This window comes from Vombatus ursinus, unplaced genomic scaffold, assembly GCF_900497805.2.
Source record: "Vombatus ursinus unplaced genomic scaffold, bare-nosed wombat genome assembly UNPS02014833.1, whole genome shotgun sequence".
Lineage (NCBI taxonomy): Eukaryota > Metazoa > Chordata > Mammalia > Diprotodontia > Vombatidae > Vombatus > Vombatus ursinus.
In genome coordinates this window covers 3,375,701-3,394,158 of record NW_020954611.1, presented here as the reverse complement: position 1 = coordinate 3,394,158, position 18,458 = coordinate 3,375,701, and the positions used below count along the sequence as shown (strand labels likewise).

Sequence of the window (18,458 nt, the reverse complement as noted above, 5' to 3'; positions counted from 1 at the left end):
ACCCCCTAACTGGTCTCCAGACTTAGGCTCTCTCCCCTCTCTGACCCACCCTTTATACAGAGCTTCCAAACTACATAGGACTGAGCGTGTCACTCACCTATTGAGAAATCATCACCGTTTTCCTACTGCGCCTGTGGGATAAAATGCAAACTCCTCAGCCTGACATTTATCTAGCTCTCATCTATCATTTCAGAGTTATTTCCTATTATTCCCCTAAACACACTTAGGCATCAGTCAAACTGGTCTATTTACTAACTGTTCCCTGAACTCAGTCTGCCAACCCTCATCTGCGGGCCTCAGCACAGGGTGTCTCCTTATGGAACACATTCCCTCATCATCTCCTCCTCTTAGAATGCCTGTCCCTTCAAGGTCCAGCTTAAGCACCTCTGCCAACAGCTACCGGAAGCCGTTCTGGATTCCCCCCCCCCAGATGACGGTACTGTATCCCCTATGAAATAACTTCCTATTTGTTTCTCTGTGCACATGTTTTATCTTTCCCAGAAGATAAGTTTCTTGAAAGCAACTCTCATTTCCTTCTGTGTAATCCCAGTCTCTAACCCCAAGTCTTACACATAGTAGGCACTTAAAAATTTGCTGAAGGGGCAGTTGGTGGCGCAGCGGATAGAGCACCAGCCCTGGATTCAGGAGGACCCCGAGTTCAAATCCAGCCTCAGACACGTAACACTTACTAGCTGTGTGACCCTGGGCAAGTCACTTAACCCCACTGCCCCGCCCCCCCCCCCCCCCCCCCCCGCCAAGAAAAAATTGCTGAAGTGAATTCAGTAACTCTTGTCCGGAAGAGCAGTTTATATGACAAAACGACTGCTTGAGATCATAAGACAAGGGATTCCCGACACTTCAGAAATGGCTTTTGCTTGTTTGTTTTCTATGTTGTTACTGAAAGAGGCAGCGACGGTTACCTTAGGACACGGACCCTGTCACACATACACACGCTCTCGTGCTCAGTCTCTGAATGCACACATTCTTCATCCTTTCCCCATCAAGCACTCCCTTTTCCCATACAGAGACTCCTAGGGGCTCCCAACTGTGCCAATCAGATATATACTATCTGCTGGTATTTTGTGATCATCCCTTCAAAAATAAAGATATTGTATTGGGATCAATTTTGATCTTGTTATTTAGTTATTTTAGTCACGTCCAACTCTTTGTGATCACTTTTAGGTGGTTTTCTTGGCAGAGATACTAGAGCGATTTGCCGTTTCCTTCTCCAGCTCATTTTACAGATGAGGAAAATGAGGCCAACAGGGTTAAGTGACTTGCCATGGGGTCACACAGCTAGTAAATGTCTAAGGACAGATTTGAACTCAGGAAGTAAAGTCTTCCTGATTCCAAGCCCAGTACTCTCTATCCACTATGCCACCTAGCTGCTCCAGAATTGGGACAATTGGGATCAAAGCCTAGGGCCAAATAGCCTCTCTGACCTACTATATAAGCAGGAGGTATAATATCTCAGCCCCTAGAAGCTGCTCCTTCCACATACCCGCAGCTCAGGACTCACTACTAACACATTCTGAACACACAATCCAGGGGTGCACTAAGTCACAAAATGTACCCTCAAATTACACAGGGATCCTCACCCAAACACATAGATGTTTAATCCCTCTCCAACACCCACAAATAGTCACTCAACCTCACCATTAATTCATCACCTCTAGCGTTTCCTAACTAATCCATCTTTCTGCTTATACAACCACTCAAATCAAACACTAACTTTTCCAACTTAAATACACTCAAACCCTCATTTTTACTTCATCACAAATACCATACAAATGGCCAGCTTCCAAGATACATTATCAAGTGACGGAGTCAGAAGATTCTTCTAAAACTCTCATATTTGCTTTGGGATTACTTCATCACTGCAGGCAGCTCTCCCATGTGTCTATCACTGAAACATATCCCAGGGGTCTTTACTATCAACCAGCAACTACAAAACACAATGACTTGACCTACAGGGCAAACCCCGTGCTAATATTCTCCTGGGGTCAGAATCCATTTGAGGTGAGCTCTGAGAAGACGCTCGATTCAAGTGTGGTCCAACTGTGGAAGAATGTTTGGCATTTAAAGCCCCTCACTGCCTGGATCCAGCCTACCTTTCCAAGGCTTATTAGACATCACTCCCCTGTAGTCACTCCTACATTCCAGCCCAACTATCCTACTTAGAGTTCCTCAGACATGACATTCCATCTCTCATCTACGTAGAATGCACTGCCTCCTCACCTCCACCTCTTAGAATGCCTAGCTTTCTGCAAAACTTAGCTGAAGTTCCATCTCCTACATGAAATCCTTCTAGAGCCCCCCAGCTAAGACACATTTCCCCTACTTCTACCTTAGATTTACTCTGTGTGTGTGTGTGTGTGTGTATGTGTCTGTGTGTGTATACTCGAGTATTTGTATTTATCTCTGTGGGTGAATGTTGTTCCCCCTGATAGAATGACAGGTCCTTATGGGTAAAGACTTTCTCCATTTGTCTTTGTGTCTCTGGCATCCAAGACAGCACTTGGCACACAGCAGGTGCTTAAAAAATGCGAGTTAGATGGTAGAAGATGAAGAGGTTACAACAAAGAAGAATAGATTTTCTCATCTCATTTTTTCAATACTGTACAAAAATATTTTTAATATTGTACAATATTGCAGATGGACTAGCAGTGAAGATGACTGAGGTAAAAACAAAGGATAAATGACTAAATGGGCAAGATAACAAAACATCCTATCCATTAGAGAAGTGATAGTTTTAGGGTGCAGAATGATAGATACAGACAGATAGATAGATACGTGTGTGTATTTGAATAAAGTCACTTCAGGAATTGGTTTTGTTTGGCTATGCATTTGTGTCATGAGAAACTTTCCCCCCCACACCCAATAGAGTGGAACAGAGAGAAAATAGATTTCTATTCATTTTTAATAGAGAAGTGGGATGTGAAATGTTATATGCTCTTTCAGATAAGGTTATTATTATTATTATCATTATATCATGTATTATTAATTTTACTTAACTATTTTACTTTGTTACAAGAAATCTCTCAGGAAGTGGGAGTAATCTGTAATTGCTTTAATGTAAACACTTTTTAAAAAAAAGAAATGGGAAGACTAATAGGAAAATGATAGATTATTTAATCTCTTCTCAGAATTTAGCATGGTGCCTGACACAGAGTTAGGGCTTAATAAATGTTTATTGATTGGCTGCCTGAAATTACTACTTTCCTTCCTCAGAGCCTAATAGAGTGCTCATAACACAAATCTAATTAAAATGTTAACTAATATTTCAAAGGGGTCCTAAAGACATCTTGGCATTTGTTGTTGTTGTTGTTTTTTAATAACTATGGTATTCTAGGGTTGGATGCTCTAGGAGTATTAACTCCACCTGGAAAAAACCCATATTTTCAAAGGACTGAGTGATTTTTGAGAGGCATCATGGTGCCTTGCATAGAGAACTCCACCTTTGATTCAGAAAGACTGCAATCAAGTCTCACCTTTGACATATACTGGCTGTGTGACCCTAGGCAAATTGTTTAACCTCTTAGTGCCTCTGACAATTCTTTATGCCTATCTATTGGAAAAAACGGTTGCAGTAGCGGAGACCTTCACAAGAATTCACCACCACCAATGAAATCACGGGTCAGGACCCCTCCCAGCTCAAAAGTGATTCTCAATCTAATTCTGATTAAGTAGAAAGAAAGCAATAAGATGCCTAACAGTTTAGTATGATAGAGATACAATTCACTGCACCTGAAGTAAATTGCTAACTATCTGCTCCCACTAAAACCCATCTTCAATGACCCAAAACCAAATGAGCAAAGGCCAGGATTTTATTTCCCTGTGATGGGGAGAAGCAGAAAATACATTAATGCTAATCAAAACTAATCAGTGGCAGCTTGGTAGACAAAGTACCAACAAGAAAGCTGGAGTTCAAATCCAGCCTCAAATACTTTTTGTTCAGGCGTTTGCAGTCAATTCCAATTCTTCATAAGCCCATTTGGGGTTTTCTTGGCAGAGATACTAAAGAGGTTTGCCATTTCCTTCTCCAGCTCATTTTATAGATGAGGAAACAGAGGCAAAGAGGGTTAAGTGACTTGCCCAGGGCCACACAGCTAGTAAGTGGCTAAAGCCAGATTTGAACTCAGGAAGATGAGTCTGTGTCATCCAACTATCTAGGATAAGTCACTCGACCTCCCTCAGTCCCAGCTTCCTCATCTTTAAAATGGGGTGATCATATTACCCACCTCCTGTGGTTGTTGTGAGAAATGAATGATATAACACAAGAAAAGTACTTTGCAAGCCTTGAAGTTCAATATAAATGCTATCTATTATTGTTACTATCTATTACTGTTACTACAAATTATTGCCAATCAACAAACATTCCTACTATGTGCCAGGGTCTAGGCAATACAAGGACAAAATTTAGAGCAACCCTGTTTTCAAGGATCTGATATTCCATCCAAGGAGATACAACATGTACAAAATATCGATTATATGCATCCATAACCACCTCACTGATTACCAGCAACTTCACAGACAGTTTGATTTTGTTGAGAGCCATCCATGGGCCTATGCCAGATCACTATCCCACTCTAGTGGTAAGAAAGTGGCAGAAAGACTGAGTCTGCTTTAGACAGGTTTTTGTTCTTCTTCTTTTTTAAAACTGGGCAAAAAGTGCACGTCTCTTGCCAATCTGCTGAAACGGCAACATTTACAAATAACAGCAGCTCATATCTATACAGCTTTCTAAGGTAAATACAACAGAAAAACTCAAGATTGAATTGTGATTCAATGACTTAGCCATTCTCAGCAATATTATGAGCCTAGATAATTCCAAAGGACTCATGTTGAAAAATGCTACTCAACTCCAGAGAAACAACTGATGGCGTCTGAACACAGATCAAAGCATATCATTTTCACTTTCTTTATTTTTTTCATGGGGTTTTTGGGGGGTCTGTGTTTTCTTTCACAAGATGACTAATATGGAAATACGTTTTGCATGAGTGCAAACATGTAACCTGTATCAAGTTATTTGCTGTCTCAAGGGGGGAAGAGGGAGGGCAAGAGGGAGAGAATGTAGAACTCAAATGTTTAAAAATTGTTTTTTACATGCAATTGGGAAAAAATTATTTTTTTTTAAAGATACACAATTCAAGTAGGATTTTACCTTTTAAACAACCACAGCTCATGATGTCATTTCTAGAGAGAAATGTTTCCAATGTCATTTTTTTTTATAGCAGGGACTAAAAAAGCCTACACACTCCTGAATGTTTTAGATTCTACTGCCAATATATCCAGGGTAAGTCTGAATGCAAGTATGATAAGCTTTTGTCCCTTCCCGACCCATGACTATGATTTCCTCTGGTAGTAATCTTAATCTTCCCTTAGTTTCAATCTGGCTTGATTTGAATAATTAGGTCGGGGTGGAGAACCTACAGCCTCGAGGTCACATGTGGCCCTCTAATTCCCCAAGTGCACACTTGTGTGGACCTAGAGGGCCATGTGTGACGTCCAAGCTGCAGGTTCCCCACCCCTGAGTTAGATGGTATAGTGAATAGAGTGCTGGGCCTGGAGTCAGGAAGACTTACATTCAAATGCCGCCTCAGACACTAGCTGTGCGACCTTAGGCAAGTCATTTAACCTCTGTTTCCTCAACTGGAAAACAGAGAGAATAATAATACCTACCTTTCAGGGTTGTTATGATGATCAAATGAGATAATATTTGTAAAGTATTTAGCACGAGATAGTAGACACTACATAAATGCTACCTATTATTTTTCAGTGCCTAATTTCTCATTTGATACAGAGCCCAGAACACCACGTACTACGATTGCTCAAAGAATGTTATAGCATGCACTCTGTGAAGATGCAAGCATGGCCCAAATACATCAAGCCACAGAATCTCAGGTATTAGAGTTGGAAAGGGAGCCAGTTCAAACTCTGCAGATGAGGAAAATGACTCTTAGAGAGGCTAAGTTCACTCAGAGCCAGTAGAAGACCTTAAGCTAGGGATCTAGGTCTCCTGATTCTCAAGTCTTTCTGCCTCCATAAGATGGACTCTACCAATTCAGAATCTGTGGTCCTTCAAGGCAGGGGCCGAGTAACCTCTGTCTCTGCCTTTAATGGAAAAAAAGAAAGCAAATCAACAATAAATGATTACATTGGGATTTATACTACAATGAAAATCATTTTGATGATAGCTTGCATTAATGTAGCACAATTGCAAAGCTGGTTACCTCATTTGCCAGTGTGTGTAAACTATTAGAGCATAAATGGTTTTCAGAAACTCCAGCTCTACTAGGATACTATAGCAATAACTCATCGTGATATGAAGATAGGTGTGAATTCAATAGAGCTGTGGTAGTGAAGTATAAGCTACCAGAGGTATTACCAAGCTGGAAAAGCTTCAAGGATGATCTGAGAAATGGACTGGGTCTGCTACCCAACAACCAACCCACCAAAGCAAAGTGGCCAGCAACTGATGAATTTCTTGAGCATGGTGGCTCATTGAACAATTTAGATAGAATTATGAAAATGGATCCTGTGAGTGATGTGGCCTGCAAGACAGCAGAAATCCCCTTCTGCAAACCTATTCACCCCTTGAATCTCAAAAGAAAGGTTTTATGTGCCAGATACCGAGTAATTACAACTTAGGAGACTCACCTGGTAGTCAATTTTTATTAACGCAATATCCGTCTTTTCATCAACATCCTTGATTTTGGCTTCATATGTAGCCCCATTCTTCAATTCTACTTTAACCCGATGCTTATTGGTCACTACATGGGCATTGGTAACAATCAGGCCATCTTCAGACACAATGAATCCAGACCCACTGGCCACTGGAATTTCTCTCTTGGAAAAGGGTAGCCTGCAACACAGAGCAAACGGCTATGCTGACAGAGCCTCAAAGCAGACTGCCCAACCATGAACTTCTTGACTCTTTGACACATTTCCAATAACTGTGACTTTAAATATGTGGAAACACAGCAACCTAATTTTATACCAATGTTTTAATGGATTAAAATAAAATCCCATGCAGTAAAAGTTTAGGGGACTTTCCAGGGCAAGAACTACTAGAAATTTATTAGGGAAAAAAACCTAGAACAGTGGGTCTTTTTAGATACGTAGGAAAGTTTCCTGATTGAAAACCCTCATCTGTCTTCCTTTAAGGATATTTGTGTGTATGTGTGTGTATACATACACACATATGATATGTGTGTATGTACATAATGTATATTTAATGACAGTTTAAGCATTTTGCTAATCTCAAAAGTAACTCAACTACAACATTTAACTGAAGTGTGCGCATTGAGTGGAAGCCCCCATGGAGATATAAAAATGCAATGCTCGCTATACTTGCGAAACAACTCGATGTGAACCACGGCAGGAGCAATCTTCTCTACGACATCTGCAATAAAATTGTATTTATGACGCAAGCTGTTGGGATCTTCTTTCCCTGGAAACAGAAATGGAAAGAGACACGTAACAATTCCATGCTTTGGCTGTCCGAAGACAAGGGTTACACACAAACAGCCAAAAATACCAGCTGAGGTCTTTGAAATTCCCAAGGAGGAAAGAAATCTTTTGTACTTCTAAGCACAATACCCTGAACATTCGACCCAACAGAAATAGCTCTCGAGGAATGAATCCTGCTCTGATATGGTAACGGAACCTAGTGAATTTAACTGCTATTCTGGGCTTCTTTCTTCTCTATCCTTTTGCATAAAAATGGGATACCTGGGGTTCCCACAAGCCACTGTGACCTACAATTATGACCATACCTCCTTAGCGCTTATCCTGTAACTTTCAGACTTTTGTAGACTCACTTTGTAGCCCCTACCTCATCCACTCCCTTTGACCTCTGAAAAGGGGAAGAAAATGAGCTAGAGATAAGCAGAAGGCCAATGAAATCTGGTGATGCTTCTGATATAGTTCCAAAGCGATGATGTATGCTTTATAGAAAATAAGTCAATTGAGGTGGATAGAACACCAGGCCTGGAGTCAGAAAAGCTCATCCTCCTGAGTTCAAATCCAGCCTCAGACACTTACTAGCTGTGTGACCCTGGACAAGTCACTTTACCCTGTTTGCCTCAGTTTCTTCATCTGGAAAATAAGCGAGAGAAGAAAATGGCACACTACTCCAGTATCTTTGCCAAAAAAACCCCATATGGCATCACAAAGAGTTGGACAAGACTGAACAATAAAAAAAAAATCAGGAAAAAAAAATTAAATCAAAATCTGAAAAAACTACTGAGGACCCTGCATTTCCACTTTTGATATAGACAGACATCTACCTACCTACCTCCCAGGGAGACTCAATTTCACAATCACTTTTACTGGGGGGTAAGGGGGTGGAAAGGGTAGGATGTTCTCCTACTAGCACCCACTCGTCACTGCTCCCATTGCTGTGCTGTGAGCAGCTATTAAGAGAGATGCTGGGATACCTACAAAACCTCTGGACATCTGGGAGTGCCGCTGAGTCATCCCAGCTGCACATCAGCAGTCCCTTCCAGCAACAGAGCAACCTTTGTAGGAATTGTTTCCTCAAAGAGTCATTGTCTGAAGCTTTGCTGCCAGGGTCCACAGGATCCATCTTCCTTGTTTCAGGGAAGAGCCCTCTCTGGCATCTCTCAGGAACCCAAGCGGTATCTCTTTTTTGTTTACCTTCTCATTGGCAAGACACCTCTTGCCTGACTCTATGAACAAAACAGGTCTCTCTTTTGCAGCTGTGACTAGTGGGGGGAGGGTTCTTTTTTTGTTTGTTTGTTTTACTTTTAAAATCATTTTTTTAAAATATATTTCCCCTCCAAAAAAATAAATAAATAAAACCATGCAAGGCAAGTGCTTAATAGCATTTAAAATCGAAGTGACCCTTTCTAATCTTTCAAGGTTCTTCACATTAGGAGACTTTACATTTAAAAGATCACTGAAATATAGGCAGAAGGAATGTTATGACTCCCATTTTAAAGATGGGGAAAAGAGACCCAGAACAGTGAGAGATCTAGCCAAGGCCCTGCAAGTTTCCTGGTTTCTGGTCCCTAGCTGCTTACAACTCATACCCAGATGATGTAGAAAGAGGAAGATGAACAAGGCCCAGGAAACCAGCGGCTCTACCACATTTGCCCCTTGTGACTGACTCGATTTCCTCTCTCTCTATTTTTCCAGGTATTTCCACTTATTCCATCTGCAAGCTGCTTAGGTTTTCCTGTTGGAGGTCAATATAAATAAAGGGAATGGAAATATTCCTTCTGTAAACAAGCTTTGGAAAAGACTAACCCAGAGAAATTTGCAAGCAAGCCCATTAGACGCTTTCTTAGGCCCTGCTTCTTTGGGGAAAAGAAAGAAAAAGGTTTAACTCCACTAAGGCTGAAGAGGCGTAGGGTTTTTTGGAATTCTGTGATAAAGACACCTCTAACAACCACATCCTTCCAACATCCAGACCTTCCTGCCCAAGGAAGGAGTTCAAACACTTTACCTGGGTTTTTTGTTTGTTTTCACATTAACACTTGTCAAACTGCCGCACTAGAATCCAATGTGGAGCAAAAAAGGGGAGAGGGGACCCTTAAGTTTGTAGAATTTATAGAGCTGGAAGGGACATAGAGATCATTTAGTGATTCTAGGACAAACTTACAAATAAGAAAAGAGGCCCAGAGCATGTCTCCAGAAGTATGTATAAGAGCTTTGTTTCAAACTGAGGTGGCTCCTCAACTCCCCACTACTCCACATCCAATTATTGTTGTTTAGTCATGTACAACTCTTTGTGACCCCATTTGGCATTTTCTTGGCAAAGATAGTGGAGTGGTTTGCCATTTCCTTCTCCAGCTCATTTTACAGATGAGAAAACTGAGGTAAACAGGTTAATTGACTTGCCCAAGTTCACACAGCTAGTAAGTGTCTAAGGCTGGATTTGAACTCGGATCCTCCTGACTCCAGGGCCAACACTCTATCCACTACACCACCTAGCTGCTATAGCCCAAATCCACTTAATTAACTCCAATTAGGGTGAAACATAGCCCTAATTGGAGAGGCAGTGTGGTCTTTCCAGTCTTAGCCAAGCTCTGCCCCAACTCCCCAGGAAGGTCAGTAAGTACCCTAAGCCAAAATGCAGTTCTCATTTTCCTCATCTGTAAAACATACAGTTGGGACTACATGATCTCTAAGGATAATGATCTCTAAGGACAGACTCTAAGATTCTAACATCCTAAGATTCTACTCCTGTGTTTATCCTCCACTCCATCTCCCTACAGGATACGAGGCATGCATATGCTATTAAATGTTAAACAACCAGGTTTTGAGGGTGGAAGGGAACATACCAAGACACACTTTTAAGTTCAATCTGAATTTTTAGCATTTTCTCCATCACTTTCTTAAATCTGGACAATTAAAAAAAAACAATAAATCAAGACCTGATTTGTAGCATTTGATGATTTCTGAGACATAAATGCTCACAGTGAAAACTTAACAATCAGCTCTGGAGAGCCTGTTCAAACTGGATCAGCATACTTCAGCATGTAATTCAGTATTGGACATGATAATATTAAATTATTACAGAAAGAAACAACAGTGGAACAGAAAAGAAAGTCTAAATGATAAAACTTCCAAAGGCCCAACTACAGATTAAAAAAAAAATTATATAGTAGCTGATAAACATTGGCAAAGGCATTATCAAGCAGATGATAAAACATAATATCAATGAACTGAGAAAAGGAAGTTTACTAATGTTTCATGTCCAAACACAATTAAAAGCAAAATACTAGAGCAAAGAAGTTTGACTTACTTTGAAATCATTTGGAATGAAAATTTTTTTTAGAGAAACAGTTTGGTTCAGTGTTTGATAACTACTCCAGTTATAATGCTTATATGTTTAAGGGTGGGATTAAAAGCAACCCCCCATTTTAGCTCAGATAACTTAACTGTAAGGCAAGAATACATGTCAATCAATCAAATGACCTTAAGTTAAATGTGAAAAAGTCTTTGAAAGCCAGTGGATGAAGAGAAACGGAGTCTAAATTCCAACAAGCTGGAGGATTTGGGTGTTTCCTGTGGGTCCTACTCCATGGAGTTAGCTAGAAGGAGGAGGAATGCCATAAATTAGAGCATGTGACTTTCCAGCACACCTTTGAGGAGCAAAAGTGGGACTGAGATGTGTCAGAGAAGGGAGATATCAAAGAAGATCATGGGCTCTACCAGAATCTCAGGCCAGGGTCCAAGAAAATGTCTCTTCTTTCCTCATGTTCCCTTCTAGTGTCTGTCTATCCAGACACTACAATATAATCAGCTGCTTGATTACTCAAATGTTTCCAGTAAACTGAATTTTCCCTCAACCACAAAGAGGCTAGGGATGAACTAGAGATAGATATAAATGTTAAAGTTAGGCAGAAAGCCCAACCTCTGCCTCCACGCTAGGAATTTTCCTAACTGGAGGCTCAGACTGAATGTGACTGAACTCGTAACTGTTTGTCTAAAATAAACTTCCTAAAGCTGAAGAGGAAGACGAGTCAATTAATGTCTGCAGGCTTCAGTTTCCTCATCTTAAGTCTGGACAGTGGAGTGGGAGGGGCGAGGAAGCAGAGTAAGGCTTGGAGGTAGGAAAGAAGAAAGGGAACCAGGCACTGGAAACTGCCCTGGCAAGCTTTCCACCACCACGTCCTGGCGACAGAGAGCAGCTGAGGTGAGGCGGCTCAGCTCACACTGGCTTCTCTGCCCTTGGTTCCAACAGCTAAGGTTTTTAAGGGAAGCAGACATAGAGAATGCTATTGAAGCATCTTTGGACAAAAGTGGCCACTCCAATGCTGGGGTGAGAGACACGGGTGGAGTGAACAAAGGAGCAGTCAGATGTGGCTTGGAGGCAGGTCAGGACGGTACTCTCACTGTAGTGAGGCACCCTGGATGCATGTCTTGTGTGGATTTCGGCGGTCTGGTGGTTGTTTTCCCTTTGGAAACTGTGTCAAGAGAATTGTGGTATCCTATGTCTGAGCCCTTGCTAGGGTTCAGGGGTGGTGAATGGAGAGGGCTTCAGGGATCACCTCTATACAACTGATTCTTCTGTCCTTATCTCTAGCCCTGAACACTTCCTTCCCCCAAATTTTCAGTCTCGTAATTCCAGCCACCTCCACAAGGATTGATGTCCTGCCAGAACTATGACCCTGCCTCATATAAAAGGTAGCTCTTGAGCTGTGCTTTGAAGAAAACTAGAGATTCTAAAAGGAGTGAGTACATTCCAGGCATGGGAGACAACGGAAAAAGGAAGGGACAGAGCCAGAGATGGCCTGCTCTGTGTGGGTGACAAAAAGAAGGCTGATTTGATTAAGAAGGGAAAACAGTCTAAAAATGTAGGTTTTAATTGGGTTGTTAGAAGTTTTAAAAAACAAAAGGGTTTATATCTGACTCAGAAGTAACAGGGAGCCATTGGTTTATTGAATTAGAGTAGTGCATCATCAGATACGTGCCTTAAGAAAGTGTCTTTGGCAGCCCACATTGTCTCTTGCCCTGCCTTTAAGCACTTTGCCTAGGTTGCCAATGTCTTTCACAGGGAAGCAGCATAGCGGATATATGTCTATTTGCTCTGAGCTAAAAAAAAAACAAAAACAAAACAAAACACTAAAGATGCCTCCTTTCCCTTGTGTACAGGAAAATTTATCTTTCATCACAGTTACTATCAATTTATGATAACGTAGAAAGAGCATTGGTTGGATGTCTGGAGTCAGAAGACCTGGGTTCCTATTCTGGCTCGAACATTTGCTAGCAGTTTGTACATCTTAAGTCACCTACTTTTCCTAAACTCCAGTTTATTTTTCTCACCTGTCTCATAGAGTTGCTGTATGGGAAAGTATTCCACAAAGCATAAAACGAAACAGCAGCTATCATCATCATTAGTTTGGATCAGAGTCTCTTAATCATGAATTGGTGAAGTATTCTTTTTAATTTTTTGATAATTCCATTCCAATATAATTGGTTTCCTCTATAATGTATTTTATTCTTTTGTGCCTTTAAAAACATTATTTTGAGGAAAGGTACCTTAGTTTCCCCTTAGTTTAAATAGGGTGGGGGTGGGGAGGAAGAAGGAATCGCCCATGAATAAATGAATGAAAAGGCATTTATTAAGAGTTTACTATGTGATATTCTAGAACCAGAGGGTAACATAGAAATTGAAAGAATCCACCAATCACCTCCTGAAAGAGATTCCAAAAGGAAAACTCCTAGGAACATTATAGCCAAATTCCAGAGTTCCCAGGTCAAGGAGAAAATATTGCAAGCAGCCAGAAAGAAACAATTCAAGTATTGTGGAAACACAATCAGGATAACACAAGATTTAGCAGTTTCTACATTAAGGGATCAGAGAGCTTAGAATATAATACTCTGGAGGTCAAAGGAGCTAGGATTAAAACTAAGAATCACCTACCCAGCAAAACTGAATGTAATCCTTCAGGGGGAGAAATGGACATTCAATGAGATACAGGACTTTCAAGCATTCTTGATGATAAGACCAGAGCTGAATACAACATTTGACTTTCAAATACAAGACTCAAGAGAAGCATGAAAAGGTAAACAGGAAAGAGAAATCATAAGGGATCTATTAAAGTTGAACTGTTTACATTGCTACATGGAAAAATGATATTTGTAACTCATGAAACCTTTCTCAGTATTAGGGTATTTGGAGGGAATATATATACATAGACAGAAGGCACAGAGTGAGTTGAATATGAAAGGATGATATATAAAAAATAAAATTAAGGGGTATGAGAGGATTGTACTGGAAGAAGGAGAAAGGGAGAGGTAGAAGGGGTAAATTATCTCACATGAAAGAGGCAAGAAAAAGCTTTTACAGTGGAGGTGAATGGGGGGGAGGTGAGAGGGAATAAGTGAATCTTACTCTCATTGGATTTGGCTTAAGGAGAGAATAACATATACACTCAGTTAGGTATGGAAATTTATCTTACCCTACAGGAAAATGGGGGGGAAAGGGGTAAGAGAGGAGAGAATGATAGAAAGGTGGGAAGATTGGGGTAGGGGTAATCAGAAGTAAACACTTTTGAAAAGTCAAAGGAGGGAACAGAATAAACGGGGGACAGGATAAGATGGAGATAAATAGTTAGTGTTTCACAACATGATTATTATGGAAGTGTTTTGCATGACTACACATGTATAGCCTATATTGAATTGCTTGCCTTCTCAATGAGGGTGGATGGGGAGGAAGGAAGGGTGAGAATTTGGAACTCAAAGTTTTAAAAACAAATGTTACATGCAACTGGGAAATAAGATATACAGGCAATGGGGTATAGAAACCTATCCTGCCCTACAGGAAAATAGAAGAAGGAGATAAGAGAAGGGGGGTGGTGATAGAATGGAGGGCAGATTGGGGGAAGGGGTATTCAGAATGCACACAGTCTTGGGGTAGGGGAAGGGTAGAGATGGGGAAAAAATCTGGAACTCAAAATCTTGTGGAAGTGAATGTTGAAAACTAAAAACAAATAAATTAATTAAAAAAAAATTTACTACATGCCAAACACTGTGCTAAAGGCTGAAGATACGAATATAAAGAGGAAAAACAGTTCCTGCTCTCAAAGAGATTACAGTCTTATACATGAAAACACACATAGGGGAGGGGTGGCCAAAGAGAAGCACTTTGGTGTTATACAGAGGTATCTCCATAAAGGGATGGCCCCATTTTAGCTCTGCCATTTTGATTAGAACTGAGCCAATATCACATCATGTAATTATTAATGGAAACCCCAACTAGAGGGCAACAACTGTACCTTCTGAATGCTCCAAAACTACATAGCATCTCTAAGTGCCTCTAGATGACCTGAAGGTGAGAGATGCTGTAAAAGTCATCAAAGATAATGATTGATTTGAAAAGGATATGTGCTAGTTAGCTAGCAAAAGTAAGAGACAATGACTGAACAGGCCAAGTGTCACACTGGTAGCCACACAGAGGAAGGACTCTAGTTTCAGTAGGTTGGCCAACAATCATTTATTAGACACCAGCTATTTTCCAGTCACTTTGCTAAGTGCTGAGGATAAAAAGAAGGGCAAAAACAGTGCCTGCTTTCAAGGAGCTCTGAGTAGGAGGGAGACAACACGTAAACAGCTATGTATATACAACATGTATACAAGGTAGATGGAAGGTAATTTCAGAGGGAAACAGTCAGTACTAAGGGTGGCTGGCAAAAGACTTCCTATAATAAGTAAGATTTTAGCTGAGACTTAAGGGAAGCCTGGAGGCAGAGATGGAGAGGGAGAGCATTCCAGGCATTGGAGACTGTCAATGAAAGGGTGCAGAGCTGGGAGACAAAGTATCTTGTATGAGGAAGATGAAGGAATATTGGGTGGATCCTTTATAGGACACTGTGAGAAGGGCATGCCTAGACTGGGATGAGGCATGGATGGGTTTGCAACCTAAACCAAAGAAAGAAGTAGCTGAAACAATAACATCATGAATCCCTTGAGGTATCACAGTAAGTACCTACAGAACAAGGAGATGATAAAATATTCAATGATTAAGAGCTAAGATTACTCTGAATCTAGACAAAAGACTGACATCATCATTATTATTAATGGAAAGCATCTAACAATTTGTTCTATGGCAAAACATTAAGCAACAACTGAGACAAGTCACTTTCTGGATAGGGAAAACTCTCATCACATAACGCATAAGCATATGATTGTGGTTACTGATTTTTAAACTCCCCACAGCTAGGGAGAGCTCACATGATCCAACATAATAAGCTAAGCCACCCACATTGTCTAAGTCTTTTGAATTTACTAATTGCTAGCTTTCATTTTGAAGAAAGCACTGAGCATTCTCCTTATTATAAATTATCAGTCAACTACATAAATTCGTCAATGTCAATCCTAGGGACAAGTCTCCTATCCCTGGAGTTTTATAAGGAATATGTTTGAATTCTAAATTAACTTACATTATGCCTGAGATTCAAAGCATTCTGCACATAAGGGAAAAGCAATCAGTGGTGTGGTAATCAGGAAATGAATGTGTGCTTCTGGAAGAAATAAAAGACACACACACACACACACACAGCACTTTGACTCTGCAAAAAGGTCAGAGTCCAAATAAAGAAGATTTTTGGTCAAGGCAACCCATGAAGATAGTCTACTATAGTGTGGAGGAAGTCCTCACATTGATGAAATACCAAGTCTTTTCAAGTATTACAGAATGAAGTAAATTGGAAGAGGAGCAGGAAGTGAGGAAGGGTGAATGTATTGGTCCTTTATGTTTCTCTTGGATCACATCCCTATTGCTTTCCCCAATCCCATTCTCTCCTATTCCTTTAGGCATTTCAACTCCTAAATCATCCCCTCCCCCTCTGTAATCTTTCATCTCTCTCTATTTGCTCCTCTGCTTCCTTCAAACTTGCCTAGGTCTCCAGCATCATTAAAAAACACTCACCAGACCCTACCCCTATCCCAACCTGTCTCCCCTTTTACAGTCAGACTCCTTGAAAAAAAAAATCCATTTAGAATCCTTATCTCCCCTTCCTCTCCTTTCCCTCACTTCAGCACCTTTGCAAAGTGGACTTTTGCCTCATTAGCATGAAACTGCTCTCTCTAAATTGCCAAGTATCTCTTAATTGCACAGCCCAAAGGTATTTCTAAGTCCTCAACCTTTTTGTTGTTATTCAGTCATTTTTTTTTAGTCACGTCCAACTCTCCATGTGGGGTTTTCTTGGCAAAAATACTAGAGTGGTTTGCCATTTCCTTCTCTAGCTCATTTTACAACTGAGGAAACTAAGTCAAATGGGGTTAAGTGGCTTGCCCAGAGTCACACAGATAGGAAGTGTCTAAGGACAGTTTGATCTCAGAAAGATGATCCTGACTATAAATAAGCCTCGTACTCCATCCACTGCCCCCTTTCAACCTTTTTAGGGAAGATTTTTTAAAATCTGTCTTATCAGCTTTTCCCAGTCCTGCTGACTTCTTTTTGTATTGTTTTCCATTACAACCCCCTGGGCGGCTTTTGAAGGAATCTGAGTTGCTAGCAATAGGAAGTTGAAGAACAGATGCAGTATTCTCACCTGAGGTTCAAAGCTCTCAGTCAGCCCACTCCTGTTACACATGACAGCTCAGGTTTAAAAGTACTAAATAGCCAGGTGCTGCCTGTCATCACTCCCACTGAGTCCTCAAGGGTCTTTCCTGTTTTGGGTCCCAAGTCCACTCTTTTAGCTTCTGATCCAAACCATTTTGACATCATAGCCTGTTCCCTCACCAACCTACCCAGTGTCCCTGGCACCAACCCCATGAAATCCTGACTCTTCCACCAGCTCCTCCACAGACTTTGATCCTCAGGTGATTGTAGCCTGTACATTTTTGAGCCACCATCTTGGATCTACCATATCATTCTTCCAGCTCTGCTCCCCTACCTTTTCTTTTCAAGTCCTACCCCCTTCTTCCTATTTCAAGGTCTTTGGACCACTCCACTATTTTCCCCTGACCTAGACTGGCTGGCCTATAGGATTTAGTCCATCACGGGATTTTAGAATCGATAGGGACTTATGTAATAATCTAATCCAATCCCTTCATTTTACAGATGAGGAGGAGAGGGAGACTCGAAAGTAAAATGGCTTTCTCATTTATCAGATTGTAAGCTCTGTGATGGCAGAGACTGTATTTTGCCTCTTTCTGTTCTCTCCAGAGCTTAGCACAGTAGATACTTGATAGATGTGTATTGATTGATTGGTTGGTTACAGTGATAGGTAGTTCCAATGTCAGCACTAAAACCCAAGTCTCCCAGTCCAGTGCTTTTCACTATGCCATGCTCATTCCTTCTAATAATTCCTTTCATTCCCCATCTCTTTACAAGCTACCTAATGCCCATTTGCCTTTCAACAACAACTTCTAGAGACTGAAAAAGAGGCATCCCTGTCCCAGTGGATAGAGTGCTGGACCTGAACTTAAAAAGACCCAATTTTGAATCTGACCTCAAATACTAGCTATGTGACCTTGGAAAGTTCCTTAACCTCCATTTGCTTCAGTTTCCTCAACTGTAAATTGAGAGTTATAATAATAGTAGGGTTGTCATGAAGATCAAATGAGATAATATTTGTAAAAATGATTAGCACAGTGAACTATATAAATGTGTATTCCCTTCTCTTCCCTGCCCAAAGTCACCTCCTCAAGGTCAAAGACAAAAGGAAGGTCTCCAAGTGAACCAAATTAGTTTTAACAGTACTTTTTTGTAGCAGAATGAGAATTAAAGTAGTTGCCCGTCAACTGGGGAATGGATAAACAAATGGTGGTATATGAATGAAATAGAATATTATTAAGTTATAAAAAATGACAAACTTCATTCTGATGGATCCAGATAGCCTGTCCTTAAGGAAGTTTTCCCTTTGTAATCCTATGTATTTTATTTCATGCACTTAAAAACATTGTTCTGAGGAGTCCATAGGCTTCTCCAATCTGCCAAAGGGGTCTTTGACCAAGAAAGGAAGAAAGGAAGAAAG

General features: G+C 40.7%; 1 protein-coding gene across 1 annotated transcript in view; it reads right to left on the bottom strand.

The window, feature by feature from the left end:
* The window catches only part of HTRA1 (HtrA serine peptidase 1), a 71,669-nt gene that overhangs the window by 33,248 nt on the left and 19,963 nt on the right, over window positions 1–18,458 (bottom strand). The window contains exons 2-3 of the mRNA XM_027839895.1: window positions 7,354–7,453; window positions 6,661–6,865 (exon numbers count right to left, since the gene is read on the bottom strand). Coding sequence (XP_027695696.1) covers window positions 6,661–6,865; window positions 7,354–7,453 — 305 coding nt within the window. The remainder of the gene's footprint in view (window positions 1–6,660; window positions 6,866–7,353; window positions 7,454–18,458) is intronic.